The following is a 19,008-nucleotide window of genomic DNA, read 5'->3' on the forward strand; positions in this document are numbered from 1 at the left end:
AGGCCCTGCCCCCGGGCTACCTTATCCAGCACCTCGATCGAACAGGGAACGTAGGTGGTGGGATCGCTATTCTCTATAAGGATCATTTAGTCTGTCGCTTCTTACGCAGCCCGCTACTTGATTGTGAAAATGTCCATTTCTCGATCACTCTCTCACCCTCAGCCTCTTTCACATGACTTCTAGTTTACCGTCCCCCAGGATCCCTAGGACAATTCCACAGGACACTGCTAGAAACGGTCGTTAACCTCGCCAGCTCAACTTCCAACTTCACCATACTGGGAGATCTGAATCTCCATTTCGATGATCCACACGACATGATAGCTGCGGATCTGACTCAAGACCTAGAGTCATGCGAAATGGTTCAAAGAATCCAAAAACCTACACATATAAAGGGACACTTGCTTGACCCTATCTTTCACAATATCACTGATTTAATTACCTTACACCCGAACCCCGTCCCATGGTCAGACCACTTTATTTTACCCTTCTCCTGGATCGTCCATCCCCCAGCCCCGGTGAAACCTTTCAGTACTAAACAAACAAGATACTGGTCCAAACTCAAGATATATGCATGGTCGGAAGCACTAAGGACCACCTTACCGGCCCCTAATTCGGACATTAATATAGTGAACTTAGAGTTCAACCAATGGATAGAGAACTCACTGGATGCCACTCTACCCAGAATATCCGTAACTCAAAAAAGGGGATCCATTAACCATCCTTGGTTTGGTCCAGAGCTCCGAAAACTTAAACAGAGCTGCAAAAAAGAGGAGAGACTATGGAGGAAAGACTTTGATCCAGAGACAAAAATTAAATATAGAGCCTCCATCAAAGCCTATAAAGCTGTGCTAAAAGCTACAAAAACAGCTTTCTACGCCGAGAAAATTATCGCATCCCCCAACTCATTGAAGGAGATCTTCAGAATCTTCAATACTCTGCTGAAACCCCTGACCCCCCCCTGGCACCACAAGCATCGGGTCCTCGCTGTGAAGAACTGGCACTCTTCTTTCACACGAAAATTCAAAATATTCTTCTGTCCTTTCCACCTATTACCACCCACGATCCACCTCTGTTACCCAAACCCCTCCCCCAAGGTTCCTCCCCCGAACTCTCTTCCTTCTCTCCGCTCACTAAGGAACTGTTACCCCCCTTCTTAACTCAATTAAAAGCGGCTCCCCCCTTGACCCTGTTCCAATCAACACCATGAAGCTAGTCCTGCCAATCATGGAGTCCCCAGTTATCAACCTGATTAACACCTCGATTGAAACAGGCACAGTCCCACGGGACTGGAAAATGGCCATGGTCAAACCACTGTTAAAAAAAAACAACCTTGACCCTGGAGACCTATCCAATTACCGCCCAATCTCCCTGCTCCCGGGCATCAGTAAACTGGCAGAAAAACGTATAAATCAGCAACTGTCTTCATTCTTGGAAGCCTCCAATTTACTCCATCCTTCTCAAACAGGCTTCCGCCCGGGTCAAGGGACGGAGACGGCACTCCTCAAGGTGGTGGAAGAGTCTAGGAGGATCCTGGACACAGGTGGCAATGTGGCCATCCTCCTCCTAGACCTCAGCGCCGCTTTTGATACGGTAAATCACCGTATCCTCCTAGCCCGCCCTAATGAAATCGGAGTTTCGTGAAAAGCTCTTTCTTGACTGGAATCCTTTCTCTGCGAGAGGTATTTTAAAGTATTTGAAGGAGACTGTCACTCCTCGCCACTACCGCTGCAGTGTGGGGTACCACAGGGCTCCTCCACCAGCCCCACACTTTTTAATGTATATATGTCTCCCTTAGCTCAGATAGTTGCCCCTTATGGAATTGAACTTATCAGCTACGCCGATGACACTCAGCTCGTGGTTTCCCTGAATCAGTCTGATCTGTCCCACACGAGTCTGAGTGACTGTCTTGAAGAGGTATCAAAATGGATGGGCCTGTCCCAGCTAAAACTTAATAACCAAAAAACCGAATTGATGTAACTGGGCAGGAAGGCCTCATTTAACTCTCCCACTCTATGCCCCCCCCATGGGTGCCAGTCCAATGCCAAAAAGCATGATCAAGAGTCTGGGCTTCTGGTTAGACGAGGAACTTACATTCAAAGCACAAGCCAGAAAATCCGTGGCTACCTGCTTTGGTTTGTTAAAATCTATTCGTAAAATCCTCCCTCAACTTCCTGACAGAGCAAAAAAAATCGTGGTCCAAGCCATGATTTTGTCAAGGCTGGATTACGGTAACGCACTCTACTTGGGAGCTCCTGTCTCGGTGATCCAGAAACTACAGGTAGTGCAGAACTCTGCTGCTAGATTGCTGACGAGCACTAACTATCGCTCATCAGCCAAGCCAGCGTTGAGATCTCTCCACTGGTTACCTATAAAAGAACGGGTACACTTCAAAGCCCTATGCATTGCCCATAAAAATCTGCAGGGCAAAGGCCCTCCGATCCTTGCCAACTTGATCAAACCACATAAAATCACCAGAAACCTCCGTTCCAACGATCTTAACCTGGCCCGAGTGAGCAGAATCAACAAGGCTCGTACGGGTGGCCGTCTCTTCTCTTACAACTCCTCAAAGTTGTGGAACTCTCTGCCCTCCCTCTTCGTCAGGAGCCTAACCATCTTTCCTTTCGTAAAAAAATAAAAACTTGGCTTTTTCCTACAATCTAATCATTCCTGACCATGCCCACCTCTGACTTTTGTCAAGCTGTAAGCGCTGGGATGCCTCCGGGTAGCCATGCGCTATAAAAGAATCATTTCATTTCATAAGTTGTATGTAAAAAAAGTAAAATTAAAAAAATAATCATACCATCCCAGAAATTTGCAGGAACTGGTAAGTAGTCGCTATTTCCCTTATGTTGCGCCTAAATGCTGAAATCTACTCCGGATGGCATTACAATCACATGGCAATTCAGTCAATATCCATTCAGACTACTTCTAATAATAATAATAATAATAATAATAATAATAATAATAATAATTCCGGCATTTACATGGGTCTCTAGACTGTCCACAATGGTACATCGAGAGGGAGGCAGTGCTCCCCTTGTCATTCCCCCAGTTCTTGTTTGCAGACCCATGCTGCCGCTTTCATGTAATTGACCCAGTTTGGTGTACCAGGAACCTGCTCTGGAGAGCTGCTAGAAAGCAGAATATGACTCTGCTCTACTCTCCCGAATTACCACTTGAGTTGTGCAACTGGTTACCAATGGGGAGGAAGAGAGAATTCCTCACAGCAATGCGCTGGCTAGGAATCAATACTGCTGGTGACCTCTTCCAAGATGGGGTGGTCTAGCACTGGGATAAGTTACTATCAGACACATTGGACGCCTCCACACTTGCTACGTTTAATTATTTTCATGCCCGTCATGCACTCTGTGCAATACTGAGGGAGGAAATGGGGGAACCGCAGGAATATACATATCTAACTTATTCACTACGTGCCAAATCCCCACTCCACATGATATCAATTCTGTACACCCTCTCCATTACAGTGACCGGGCCCTAAAAGACGAAAACATTTCTTGAGTGGCGCGCAGAGTTACAGATAGACATCAAAGATGAGCTGTGGATATACTGCTGCACAGGTACAAGTCCGCCTCACAAAATGGCAAACATCGCCTAAAACATTTTAAGTTCTTGCAAAGAGTTTCTTACACTCCGGCCCGCTTGTTTAAGTATGGCCTTAGAGAGGATGATAGATGCTCGAGGTGTGGGGTTCCGGATGCAAACTTTACACACCTGGCTGGGAGCTGCCATAGGAATACGTAGGTTCTGTGAGACAGTGCACATTGCCCTACAGGACATGATGAGGTGGGCTTGAAGCTGACACCTTTTGAGGCCTTGTTAGGCTATACTAAAGGTTTACCCTAAAGCCATGAGGAGATTGTTATCCCTGGGCATTTTAATGGATAATCCCAGGGTCTCATTGCAATGGATGAGAGACCCCACGCCGACACTAGAGGATTGGTGTGCAGATTTAACCTACTGAAGAGTACACTCTGAAAATGTCAATGCCCTTATGCCCGCGTGAAGTAGACCAAAGAATATCTGGGTTCTGTACAGGGCGTATTTGGCTAAACAGGCTGCGGCAACCAAATCAGAAGTTATAAATAAATAAATAAATAAAATAAACAGAACAGGGCTGGGATTGGTTGTTTTAACAATACATAATAACAGACCCTCAATATGCACAGAGTCTGCTGTACCTTTGTAGCCATGTCGGACTGGTTGGTAACGGATATGTGAAGCTGTAGCCCCCTGTTGCTACACAGCATTGTATTAGAATTCGTACACAATGGTTGTACCCTTAGCTCACAAGACAGAATGCTGTACTAAGTAGACAGTTGATTTCATGATGTGTCTCAATGCCCTCGCTGCCGCTGCATTTAATGTAATGATCATTGGATTTGTTTGAAAAATGAAAATAAAGTTTAAAAAAAATAATGATACCGGCATTTGTAAAGCGCAAACAATTACACCTAAGAGTGTCGTGGTACTGGAGGGCCTTCGGGATGATTAAGTAAGATATTGCCCACTCCTTTGGATTAATAGTTTGTGTTGTAATATGTCAATCAATCAAGGCCTGGAAGCTGACACACCTACTTGCTCCCCGCGAAGAACTAGATTCTAGGACCTTCACTGTGTGTACTGTCTTCCCCAGTCCAGGAGAATGCCGATGAATTTTGTCACACTGGAGCAGAGGTCAATCATTACTTTATTCTTCAACATGCACTCACACGCTGCGTATTACATATTACTTCCCATTAACCACACCCTAACACCTCCCCACATATTATGTATTTCCTGTTCAGAGTCCGCCCAGAAACACAAGGGAGCTAGTGAACTTAACATCAAAAGGCTACACCTCCCTCTCGTTAAATAAAGAGTGGCAGGCAGCACTAAAATCACATTTCCTCAATTAGTCGGCGAAGTGCTTGCGCTTGTCTGCTGGCTTGGGTGATCTGAGGTGATCGAGTTCCACCCTGTTCATGCAACAGTGCAATAGGCTCAGGCACTTGAGCCGAAGCTGCCAGCTAGGTCGCCCCACACATGGTTTCAAGATTTGATAAGTGTCACGGTAGGTGACAAAAATGTGATGTGTCCCGAGTGATGGATTCTCCAGGATGATGTGCTATCACTATATGTCTCTTGCAAGCCACAACCTGTAAAGGTTCAGTGGCAAAACAAGTGTCCATTTTCCATCTTCATCTCTGCTTAACCAGTACCAGTCTCCTTTGTCAAAGACTGCTTCATAGGCATGGCGACGCTGATCTGCATATATTTTAATTTTCCTTTCCCAAGTTGCTTCAGTGTCTTGAACCTTGTCAGTATTCACTGGCCCATCAGTGGTCCATTGAGGTAGTTTTGTTCCGATGGCTCTCATAAATAGCTAGGTGGCTGAATTCTCACCAGTTGTGGAGTTGATCGATAGGACCAGATGGCCTGGCAAATGGCTTGGTTCAGATTGATTCCCGCCATGGACGCTCATTAAATGACACTCTTGAGGGTGCCCATGAATTGTTCAACTTCACCATTAGCTTGGGGCCGGAGAGGTATACTCTTTCGGTGTTTGGTGTTTAGACTGACAAGAAATTCTTTGCTGTCAAATGGCAGACAATTATCAGATTTGAGGATTTCGGGAATACCCCACAATGCAAAGAAGTCATCAAGCTGTTCTATACTTTGTCATGGGTTGTCGAAGATAAGTCTTTCACCAATGAAAAAATGAATATTCATCTATCACTACCATGAGATGATGTCCACTTCCTAAAGGCCCAAAAAAGTCAACTGCGACCCTCTCCCAGGCATGGGCAGGAAGGTTAGGCATTGTCACTGGGTGCTGCATCACTAATGGGGAGGGGCAATTGCATATGTGGCATGCCTTCAGCTCCTTCTCAACTTGCTCCTCTAGTAGAGGGAACCACATTCCATCTCTTAAGGCTGTTTTGGTGGCTATGATACCACGGTGTTGTTCATGGACCAGCTCGATGACCCAATGTCTTAGGCTACCAAGTATGATGATTCTCGAGCCTCACAGGTGACTGCTAACTTATCCTGTTAATTTTTTTAACTTGTGGAATTCAGCCTCATCGGCAAGGGTCTAGGTAATTCTCATCCATGATCAAATGGTAATAGGTTATTTTATTATGGTCATGTCTATCTGCATTGGTGGCAGCAGTGATTTGTTCCACAGACAGAGACGCTTGTGTGCTGGATTACACAATAAAGTTGAGATATGCTTCAGCTGTCCTTGAGGTCGAACTGTGATGAGGCAGCGGCACTCGTGACAAACAATCTGCCGGGTTTTGGTCCCTCCCTGGTTTGTGCATGATCTCATAGTCTTACTCTTGCAGTCTTAACCCCCTCTCTCGATGCCAAGGGGCATCATAGCCTTCGAGTTTCCAAAAATTGTAAGCAATGCCTGGTGATCTGTGATGACAGTGGATCATTTTCCATGGAGGATTACTTGAAAATGTTTGCAGGCCCATACCAGAGCCAGACTCTCCGTCTCCAGCTGAGAGTAGGGATGTTCTTTTTCAGACAGGTTTTGACTGGCATGGGCCACAATGTGTCCAAGCATTCGGATGGCCATTGTGTTGAGAAAGAATTGCACCTAGCCCTACCTGGCTCGCATCACCCGTTATTTTGGTATGAAACTTGGGGTCGAAGTAATCCATTTCAGTTGCATTTTCAATCACATGTTTAATGTCTTTAAAACTCTGGTCACATTCCGGAAACCACTGAAACAATACATTTTGCTAGTCAAGTCTCTCAATGGGGCACTCACTGTAGCAAAGTTGTGGATGTATCCTGAGCAATAGCTTGCCAAGCCTAGAAAGGATTGCAGCATGGAAATATCCTAGGGGTCGGGTGGATGACAGGGCTTGCACCTTGTCTGGACCTGGAGTTTTTTCTTATCAGAGAACATGTGCCCAAAAACTTGAGTTTGGTTTTGTGAAACTCACACTTTGCGGCGTTTAGAGTGAGACCTGCATCAGCAAGTAACTGGCACAATTGGGTAAGGGCTTACTCATGTTTTTTCTATGTTCTCACAAAAACAGTATGTCATCACTGTAATTGAGAGCATGTATAACAGTTTGGATTACCCAGCGAATAACATCCTGAAATATCTCAGCAGCCGAAGATACTCCAAAACTCAGTCTCCTATATCTAGAATACGGGAAAACACTTTGCCTCCATTCCATTGCATGATCATGTCCGATATGTATGGACCAAGGTGTCTCTCTCTCTCTCTCTCTATGGCTTAGTTTGCCTGGTGCATATTAATTCAAAAGTCCACTGCGCCACTTTGCCCTTTTTTGGTCCTACTATTATGGTTGAAGCCAATGGAGTGGGGCCAGTGGATCGTTAAATGATATTATGTTTTAAAAGTGCTTCCAACTCTTTTTATACAGCTTCTTGTAGATGCAAGGCAACTCTACTGTGTTGCTGAGCAACAGGGTGCATGTCTTCATTGATATGAAGCTGCATTTTTTATTTTTTTGAGTTTTCCCAGGCCATGGAACAACAACAGGAATCGGCTTGTGGTCTCAGACTGAGCACAGAGGTTGTAGTTTAGGGATATCAATCCTATGTCAGAAGGGGTGACAAAAATTAGCTAACAGGTACTTGACGAAGTCCCTTGTAGAACATGAATAGTAGCTTGCATCAATGCCCTTTTGTATTGCATTGTTGCTGTGAATGACCCTTGGCTTTGCAATGGCTCAGAAGAAGCCAAGGTATATACTTCATGCCTGATGGAGTGAGGTGAGGCACAGTGGATAGGTTGTTAAACATTTCAACTGACATGATTTTACTCAACGCACCACTGTCTATGATGAAAATTATTGGAGAATTGCATGTTACCATGCATGCTAACACAACTCGTGGCCTAATGACTCAGTCAATACCACGACTGTGTCGTTACCACGAGTTCAATTACAATACAAGTCATTACAACGACTTGCTTTAGGGAAGCGCTGGACATTGGAATAGTTTAAATTACTGTTCCAACTCCAGTCGGTGTATCAGGAGGGAAAGTCTTGGACCTAAAATCCAACACCAGTCCAACACTTAATTCCAAAAACCTAGTCGTAATGACTTACGTTGTAATGGAATTCATGGTAATGTTGCAGTTGTGGTACTGACTGCGTTGTGAAGGCACTACGTTGTAATGCCTGCGTTGTCATAGATGTTTCCCATTACTGAATGATCGTTCACTTTCAATGTGATTTTGGGAGTGTCTAAATGAAGTTTGTTGCTTTGTTTAGTGAGTTTTCTTTGAACTGTGATCATTTTTGCAGACAGCTAGCCCCACGTACGAGCGCTGTCCTTTGGTAGACATATTCAGCACACACCCATCTTTTTCACTGGAACTCAATAGCATTGTCAAAGAACCTTTGTACGATGAGCTTGACGTTGATTGATTTTGCCTGGTTTCTCCTTGTTGTAGCTGAAGTTGCTTTTTGGTTTTAGGGGTGTGGCGAGGATGCTACTTGAACGTTCTCATGTACATCTTTTCTTAGAATATGACACGTTACCCCGCACACATTTACAACGCGTGTATTACCCCGCATTTTTTACTCCACAGAAACTTTTACAACATAGGGCTTTACACCGCATTCCATTACAATGCCTAGTCCATTACAGCGCAATTTACTATATTAACTCCATCGGGGCATTGTAATGGGGAATGCTTTGTAATGGTTGTGGTGTAAAGCCCTGCATTGTAAAAGTTTCTGTGGAGTAAGAAATGTGGGGTGATGACATGCGTTGTGACACAGTCGTTCTAAAGGATGTTTACCCTTTTCTTGCCATCATGGCACACTTGATTTTTCTTTAGCTCAGCACACAGTTATGAAATGGCTCTTTTTCCCACATCCTTTGCAGGGGAAATGAGGACCACATCGGAAGCACAACGTCAACTTATGTGTATCTTGTTTATGATTGTGCTTGCTTTACACCGTCAATCCTGATTCATTGTGTGTTGTTCCTGCTTCCATGTCAGCAGCTCTCGCAGCCATCAGCATTTTTTCTAGACTGTGTGTTTCACTCAGCAATGTGCCTTCTAAACAAATCTAAAAGACAGCCATCAATGACTGCGGTGCAGGGCTTCTTCGTAGGTGGAATCACAGAACTTGTGTTTAATGAGTGCATCAAGTCTTTTTACAAACTTGTCTGTTGCTTCACAAATTTGATTTTGTGCTTGGTTGAAGATATACCTTTCATAGTTGACATTAGGCATTGGATTGAACTTGGCCTCCAAAGCTTCTTTTACCTCTAGGTACAATTTTACATCAGTCTGTGAGATTTTCTTTAGCACTTCTTTCATTCCAACACCTGCAAGGTTTTATAAATATTTGATGATCTTCTAGCCATCTTCCTCTAGTGCAAGTGTGATGTCATCAAATGTTTGAATGCACGCAGCCAGCCTGGCACCAATTTTCTGCTTCTTAGAAGTGTTGAAAGGTAGTGGGGGCTTCAGGAACACAGCTGCAATGTACTTTGCACTCCCTTCTGCTGCCATTGTGTTGCCACATGCCATTCAGGCAATCACGAAACAGGCTGGCTTTGACAACTCCTGCAAGCAGAAATTGCCTTTGAAGCATGCGTCGCAGTATGCTTCAATCATCCATGACGGTAAGTTCTCTGTTTCTCGTAACTTGCTGACCTGATCATTATTTCTTGCTTCATCTGATTAGTTGCTCTGGATTTGGGGGGTGTTTTGAATATTCTTCTCTGTAGGGCCTTCGATTTCTTCTGCAGGCGTTTATGGGCTGGAGCAGAGCTTTGCCTCCACATTTGCCAGTCACAGACCGCTCTGCATCGATTCTGGGCACACATGGCATGCACAAGCAGTTTGCCATATTGTTGCAAACTCTCAAGGAGAGCAGTCTTGTCTTCTTAGGCATTTATCCTCTACTCGTCACCAATGTAGCATCTTCCCCATCCCAGAAGCATGAAGATGAGTTACCCCACATTGGAGCTGCAGTCAATCATTACTTTATTCTTCTGCATACACTCACATACTACCCATTACATCATACCTCCCATTAACCACACTCTAGCACCTCCCCGCATATTAAGTATTTCCTGGTAAGAGTCTGCCAGGAACCACAAGGGCCCTAGTGCGCATAAAATCAATATACTACACTGTGTAGCCAGGGACGTGAACGATCCCTCCTCTTTGTGGAAAAACAGGCAAACTCCAACCATCTTCAAATAATTTATAGAACAATGGCAATTGCTACCTTTTCACACACTGCCCCTTCATTTATATGCATATTTCACCATAATTCATGTTTGTAAATTACCTCTAGCAATAAAAAATGCTTGTAAAGCCATACATGCCGCCCATCATCTCTTGTGCACTGTTATGAGTACATGGAACTATGCATGTCATCTGTGTAGTAATGTATAAAAACTGTATCGAAATAGGGGGAATTCTGGGATGACATCACACTATGCATGTGTACTGTTGGGATGAGCTGACAGGCTTGCAGAGTCAGTCGGAGTAGCTCTAGGCACAGTCTGCTCTCTGTACCGCTCCTTTTCTCCTGCTCTAGGCCCAGTTGGCCGCATCCTCCTTACCCTCTTCAGTGTGTGACACCTGGCTGCCTGGCTGCTATTTCCACCCTTGATCTTCTGAAGTTGTAAGTGGCAAGGAAGTCAGCAGAGGTAAATGAGCTAGATTGGAGCTCGGTCCTGCAGACACAAGAGCCAGGAGAGTTTAGTAACACTGCTTCAGCATCGCCAGAAGGCCAAGCTAAAACTGGTGTTAAGTTCTGGTACTGGAGCAGGAAAGTAGAGTAGTGAAAGAATGTGGGGGAAGCAGAGAGCCTGAATTTACCTGTGCCTACACCTCCTTGAGAGGGAAGGGAATGACAGTGTTATTATATGCTTTGTTACACGGTTAAATACTCTATATTAACAACATTTTAAGATTATATGTAGCTCAAGCAAGTACAGTTTCCCTGAAGCTTTGTCCTGCAATTTTTTTTGCAGTAAGATCTATGCTGTTGAAGAAGCCTAATTGCAGATCCACCAAACTCGCTGACAGATTTATGCATCCCATACCCCCATCCAAAATCCCAGTTACCCGGGCCCAAAAATAGATCCCACAAATGTCATGATGAGATGGTATGGAAACTCAATGAAGGAACCCTAGTTTGCAGGTTTCGATCCAGTTATCTGGTGGACGATTGCAGCTTGCTCACCGCTATATGTCCCCTGCAGTGTATAGTCAGCAGTAGTATTAGAAGTGAGAGGCTGCTAGAAGTAAGAGACCTGATAGCGAAAGCACAGTGACCTTGAACATTGGCCTAGCCAATCTCTAGCATCCTACAGCCCCAGAAGGTTCAAAGCAAACTTCTTCACCGTTTTTTAGGTCCTCAGAAGTGCTGAAAGAACCCGGAATGGAGTCCCCGACACTAAGGACAACACTGGGGGTTAGAAAACTGGACTGCAACACACATAGTTGCAACTGAAGGATGAGCTTTTGGGCTATCACTAAGGAATGATCCCCATTGAAGCTTGAAAGTTGCAATAATTGCAAGGATTCTGTAATGTAGATTTGTCATAAGGAGCAAGGACATGTAACTGCATTGGTGCCAGAGGTCAGCTGAACTTGAGGTCGAGAGACTGAACTAAATGACCCTAAAGATCATTTGAACTAACTCTGGAAAGAGAGTTCCTATTGAGAACCCGAGCATTCAGAAAACCCTTCCCATAGTCCACAAAGCTGGCACACCTTAGTCATTTGATCAATAAGACTGTACAGACTGAAGAACAGACACGTAGGCTCTCTACCTCTGTGCATGTCCTAGGCCCCTAATGTATAGTAGAAAATGATCTTACACTTTAACGCACTAGAATCACTTTCCACTGAAATATGTTTTCATATGTACCCTTCAGCATGGATGAAAGTTGTTTGCGAAGGATAGTACAGTTAAAACACACAAGAGCAAGGATCACCCGGTCTTCATTGCTGAAAGGCATTCACTACTCATGTATGTTTGGTGTTATCTTTTTTACTGCCACTTAACCTTTGCATCCTAACTTCTTTTCTCCTTCCCATTCCCTTTTCTATTTACACTGGAAACTTTGTTGTGATGTATGACAAGGAGTCGAGGAGTATCCTTCAATATTCTTTATTAGTCATAGTTGCAGGATAGTATTCAAGTACAAGACCCCCACAAGGAGCAGCCTGTCAGCGGCTCAGCCGATACTCCGATTGTCACACCTCACCGCACAGGCCTCCGAACATTCCATTCATCGCCGTCACACCAACATTCCACACAGAACACTCACACTGGCTGAGCAGCTGGGAGCCAAGCTAACAGGGAAGATACATGAATATCAAAGCAGGATATAACAGTATTTGCTACATATGTTTGTTTGGTGGGATTATCTTCTTTACTGCCACATAACCTCCGCATCCTAACTTCTTTCCTCCTTCCCATTCCCTTTTCTATTTGCACTGGAAACTTTTTTCTCTATGGAAGATCCCCCAATGTTGAATGCATCATTAAAAAGTAAAAGCAAATGACATAAGCAAACACTATTGACAAGTCCACTAACACCAGCACTAACTGACCTTTTCATGCAGGATGCACACAAGAAATACCTAAACAAGTTTCTTTAAAAATATTTTATCTAAACAAATGTAGGGGGTGAAAGGATATGGGGGCATAGCAGGTGGGGTCTGTGGTAATAGTGGCCTACGGTAAAATAGAATTCAATAAAAGCTAACAAAAATACTGCCTGACTCTGAGAAGTATACAACTTCCCTGGGGTGTGTTTTGTAAAGAAATGCCCCCACAGAACATAATCTATACTCCACACTTCCAAATGACATGTCCGAAAGGGAAAATGAAAGCCCATAACCATCCTGCAATGGGTAACAACAAAGGGAAGTCCAAAGCAAAACTTAGATGTCTTGCTGTCAGGCTGCTCTGGGCGGGAGAGGGAGATTCCTTTCCAATCCATTTCTGATGAGACCATCACGAGAAGCATATCCTCGTTTTCAGGCTGATCCCCAGATGCAGCAGAACCAGTCACCTTCTGGGATGCATCACAGACAGCGCCACCAACTGGAATTGGACAATGAATGAGACTGAGAAAGACAACTGCTGGGTGGGCCCAGGAGTCTGGGGTAAGATATTGATGGCAGTGCAGGATGAGAAGAACAAGATCACGTCTGTAGGGTGGGCTGTGGGTGCATCCTGCAGTGCTCCAAAACCCTCACCCTTGGATGCAAAACATTTCACTATGGGGTAAAGGATGTAATTCTGGCAGGCACCACCTGCCTCAGCAGCTCCTGGACTAGTTCCAGTGAAGCACTGTGATGGGAGTGTGGAGTTGGACACTAGAGGTCTCTGGGGTGCCTGAAGACAAATGAACCCTCAGCAACTGTTGGACACCTTGGCAGGCACTGTCTGGGGAGGAGGAGGGATAGGAGATGTGGGCACAGAGTGAGACGTTTAGCTAGTCAGGTCCCTGGGACACCAGCTTCTGCTCTTGGCCAGGCCAACCACCTTTCATGTTGTCCAGAACCATCTGCCTCCACATTGATGTTTAAAAGACTACTGTCTGTGTGTTAGCCAGTGGACACTGTTTCTTCTGCATAATGTCCAGCACAACAGAAGGATTCCTCCTCATTTCTTCCACCACGGTGGTGGTGAGCGGTGGTGGTGAGTGCTCGCTCAGTCCCCAAAGTTCTTCTTGCCTGCCCCAGGTGCTGCTGGCCATCACCTCTGTCTGCAAAGAATGAGAAAGAGACAAAGAAAAGGCCATTTGCCTCAAATTATTCAGTGACAATAGATGCAATTAATCTCACAGTTGAACATTACGCTGCAACATGTATGTTTCACCCAATTTTACGAATGTGGATGTAACACATGATTCATTGTCCCAAATTCATGGAATCTACTGTCTAACAAATCCTACCTTGGAAAAGAAACACCCACCTGCATCATCATTTGACATAATCACTGATTGAGGAACAGCAATCAAAGGTCAAAAATGTGATACCTTCAACAACCCAAGCATGCAGCAGTGATATACTCTACTTTTTCATTTGTTTGTTATTGTTTAACTCGAATCCAGTCATTTTAAGAAAAATGAGTGTGCTGTGCTTATCTCATTATATGATGTACAACACATGATAATTTATACCTGATACATCTTTGGAGAAATAACATTACCTTACAATGCATCCCCCCCTCTGCCTCCCCAGCGCCTTGAGACTCTCTCGGGCGAGTAGCGTGCTTTAAAATTCCCTGATTGATTGATTGAATGCATGACATTTACATTGGTATACTTAGCAATACATGAACACGTATTCAAGGAGGTTGTCTCGGGCCTGGAAAGTCCAACCATGCCATCTCCAGCATCCTCTTCTGCAGGGAGCTAGTATATTGTACGGTGTGGTTGGACCTAAACAGAATGTCTAGGACCTTGATCATGGACCAGAAGTGGAAATCCTCCCAGCACACCTCCTAGGATATTCGGGTGCTAATCCTCACCCCAATGCACTTCCTTGCAATCTCTTGCCAGATCACAAGGTGTGGATTCTAGGCCAGGTGGATGCTGATCAACTAAGGCAGGAAAAACAATGACCCAGATGCAGAGAGAAACCTCACTATGTATTTAAGCCATTTGTTGTTCGTTTTCTGACTAAACACCCGCTTTGGAAGGTTGTTTCTGAAAAACAAAAAATGAACACCAAGTGTGTCAAATTAACACGGTGCACACTCAACATTTATCTTGAGTATAGGTGCAGGGCCTTTGCTGACCTAAGCGCCTTTTTCTTATTAATTTTCCTTTCAAGTAATAATCAATTTTTATAGCATATTTACCGAAAGCGTTTATACCTAAGCAGAGGTTATAATATCACAAAGGGGATTACAAATCAGCCAAACTAAATAGCCATGAAAGTGGTGTTAGTATGGTACATAGAAGCTGTTATGAGAAGAGCTATAAATGGGTTTTTAGTTCAGCTGGTAATATATAAAATGCGGGAGACAAATGGATAGGAAGACGCAAGGAGAGTGGCAAGGACATTGTGGACATTGAAAAAAGAGGAAGCGGAGGGGGCATTAGGAACAGATTATGTGAACCAAGAGAGTAGGAAGGTGTACAGATTGAAGGTCAGAAATAGGGAGATTTAAGAATTAGTTGGTATTTGCAAACAAAGTAAATCCATTCAAAGAGGATACACTGGCTATATTCTGCAATCACTGCTGTTAACATTATGTTGTAATAAAGGAATATATAACACTGTACAAATATTCTCATTGACTTCAATGTACTCTTTTCTATTATAGGTGTAGCATCGAAGTGTCAGTCCTGTAGAACAGCTTTTATTGAAAACTGCACCTGCTCTGTGATATGTTTCTCACCACCAACAATAAGTGACCTGCTGAATGATGAGGATTTACTTTACATTCTAAGGATTAAGCTAGATCCATGTCACCCAACTGTGAAAAACTGGAGAAACTTTGCAAGCAAGTGGGGGATGACATATGATGAGTTGTGCTTCATTGAACAGAAACAGAAAAGTCCTACATTGGAATTTTTGTTCCGAAATAGTGAAAAGACTGTAGAGCAGTTGATTGACCTATGTAAATTATATAAAAGAGCTGATGTGCAGACCTTATTATTGAAATGGGTAAAAAATGATTGGCCCAAAATGGTACACAGAAACCATCCGAATTGCTTGTAATCTAATCGTTGTATTAAAATGTACTAGTTTGTTTTTACTCTGCTCTTTTCTCCATTGAACGTTTCCGGTTTATTTACTTTGAATAGTAGGAGAATAGAAATGTAATTTGGATTAAATGATATGCAGTAAATACATTGGACATTAGATGATCCATTGCACACTAATGATGAATAACCAGTGTCTTGTACAATGACAACCAAGTAAATTAATTTGTGTAGTTACTATATGATCTCTCTTATTTTCTAAGCTAGTCTTACTATGAATTAGGAAGAATTGCTAGTAACCAAAATAAAAGTATAAACATGTTCTGTCTTTCAAGCTACCATTAATTTACTCGGATATTCTGTTAACTATGCGCTAAAATACGTTGAATTGCAGTCATGGAAAATATCTGAAAGAGTGAAGTTAATTAATAACAGTGGCATACGAGTAAATGTAATTGACAGGGGAGACGGAATTTTCAGGTACGTGGAAGCTGGTCTTATAGTTGAACGTTAAAAAAAGTTGTCTCCACACAGAGGATCTGTTGGGATCAATTGAACCAAAAACTTACTGATCATTAATAATCAAAAAATTCAGACTGTGTACATTAGATTATCTGATGAAGTAGGACAGACAGATCTCATGTCTCTAAATTGTGTCCTGTATACTCATTAGTATGCGTATGTCATGCAAAAGAATTGCTTCTAGGACAAGATCCCCTCACTCACCCAAGGGTGACAGGCTTTATCATTGGGTCCCCTTCTCACACCTGGACTGCAAGGTCCATGGTGTGGGCTACAACTCCCCACAGGAGAGGAGCTGAGGTGTTTCACAAAGATTAGCAATGGGAAGGGGTCAGCGTGCAGAAACTAAATATATACAGGTGATAAATAAAACAATCTCCTGGGTTCCACTTTATTCAGTGGGCCTCTGGTATAGAGTTTAAAAAGAGGACAAGGGATCCAACAAATATATTCCTATCAAGGGTCAACATGTTTCTGGGATTCCGGGGCATTCATCAAGACTTTAAAAGTTATTGAGTCACTCTGCAATTAACGCGTGAAAATGAGAACATTTTTATAAATGTAAATATACTGGCCACCACGCGTTCAAAGCAGCCAGGATAGCGATGACCCGTATTATTCTGTGAACACTGCCTTTTTGAAAGTGATATGAGATGTCATAGTTCAATTATCACCAAAGAATACAGGAATTTCAAAAGGAAGTTCAATTCCATCCATAACTGGTATCTATTGGAACTCTTCAATAGTTAAAAATATCTATGAAATGTTATGACTTTGCTTAGTAGTGTATAATTGGTCTTAACTAATGATCAGAAAAGTGGGATCCACTCTCGAACCATTTGGTACGTCTTGTGGTGCCCAACTGTAAGTGAAAAGTGCAACAATAGTAGACAATATATACAGAGCTATGTAGTATCACAACCTACAGGAGATATTGTGTCTAGGTCTAATCGGGAAACATGACATCCCGTGTGGGCGTTTGCAAGACAAACTCTCACTGTTCTCTTTTGTATGTCTTGTAGTGCTCATTTATAGGTAAAATATGTGCAGCTCTAGACATTACATCCAGAGTAGTGGGAATCACAAACTACAAAGGATAATGTATCTTGACCTAGTCTGGATGTATATCTGGTACGAAGTAATCTATTGAGATATCAGCCAAATATTGTTATCGCTTAGATTGAAGCCAACAGTGTCCTGTTCTATTATCTGTAAATAGATCTAGTAGCATGTATATACGTGTGTACGGCACTGCATACGTGCGTGTACACATGAGGGTGTATCATAATCTCTCTCATTGTGTCCAGCTAAAACGGAATTTCATGTATTCAGATATGTCGATAGTTAATATTATAAATTTACAGTAGGCTTGTCATGACTACAATTGAGGATGTCAGCGGAAAACTGACTACTGTGACCCTGCAGCGCAATACGCTGGTCAGGGCCAGCAGCTAGCATGGCCCTGTCAGGGTCTCCCATCATATCAGGAAAATATCAATTGCTGTTCAGTGTAAAGCTAGAAAGCTGTATCGGGCCTGCTTACCTCTTTGGTCAGTACCAATCCCCAAACAGATGTCCCAGAGAGAGTAGAAAGTGACGGACGTCAGCGTACTTTTTGAAAGGTCGGTGTATGATGGGTTTTGCGGGCGGTACCCGCCTATGACTTACTGCCTAGGAATCTCGGGAGATGTGGTCCAGAAGAATACGGGCAGTGTAAAGAGATGCTCAGTGTGTTTATTGTGATAGTTTTTAGTTTATACAAGTTCAAGTATGTATAGTCAGTTGTATAATCTCATAAAGAAGAGAGTTTCCCAGGGACCAGAAAGGACTGGGTTTCAAGTGATTATCAAAAAAGATTCCTTTCTGTGTAATTATTCTTTCAATTGGTGACCATGAGGCCTACACATATATACCATGACTTTTAATTTACAGCTATGACACTAAGAAAAAATGTTATTGCTCCACACTAGAATGAATTATTTGTTCTCTCCAATTTTATTTTATAAAGATTCTCTTATGTTTGATAAAACCATATTCAAAAATGCATTCAATATATACTTGGGTGCTCTGGTACAATATTACACAAACTATCTAACAATTCCGTATTACGGTGTCTAACTCAAAGTCACTCATTAATAGTGTAAAATTATATAATTTCAAGATCACAAATTAAATAAAAAATAGATACATATCATATGCATTTAAAAAGTCCCATTGTCGACGCGTTTCGGTGCGTTGATTACAATTATAGCACCTTCCTCAGGACAGACACAATTAAAAACCAATTTATTTCTTCTTTCTAGAAAAAAAGAATGCATACAGTTAATACAGAGTCCCTATTGAGAGTGATTACTAGTAGTGGGCATTTTTCTGTCTTTTTAATGGGATTATTACATGAACTGTCCTTACTTGTATTAATAAGGTTGACGTCCTTCTATAAATTATCCGGACGACTGGATCATCACTATTAAACTTTGTGATAACGGCTACTTCAATTGTAGGCCGGGGAAGTATGAAGTTCTAAAATTGACAACAACATAGAATTATTTGCCAAACTTTTTTTTGAGACTTCCTAAGTTGCCTCTTAAAAACTGCACTTACTGTTAAAATTCAAGATGACACTTAATCAATGGTGTCTTCATTCAAACAGGAGCGTCTTTAAATGTGCGCTACCAATATTCAATCATTTGCCGTGCCTGTGGGATATACAGATAGTACCATTTGATCTAGATAATATTCACCTAGGTCTAAAGTCTATTTTTAACAGAGCCTGTTTATACATAC

General features: G+C 42.8%; 1 protein-coding gene across 1 annotated transcript in view; it reads left to right on the forward strand.

Moving 5' to 3' along the window:
- Positions 1–16,040, forward strand: part of EDARADD (EDAR associated via death domain) — a 404,069-nt gene extending 388,029 nt beyond the window's left edge. The window contains exon 6 of the mRNA XM_078646952.1: positions 15,321–16,040. Coding sequence (XP_078503078.1) covers positions 15,321–15,718 — 398 coding nt within the window. The 3' untranslated portion in view covers positions 15,719–16,040. The remainder of the gene's footprint in view (positions 1–15,320) is intronic.
- The last annotated feature ends 2,968 nt before the right edge of the window (positions 16,041–19,008 follow it).

The sequence above is a fragment of the Lissotriton helveticus genome, chromosome 6, assembly GCF_964261635.1.
Source record: "Lissotriton helveticus chromosome 6, aLisHel1.1, whole genome shotgun sequence".
In the NCBI taxonomy this organism is placed as follows: domain Eukaryota; kingdom Metazoa; phylum Chordata; class Amphibia; order Caudata; family Salamandridae; genus Lissotriton; species Lissotriton helveticus.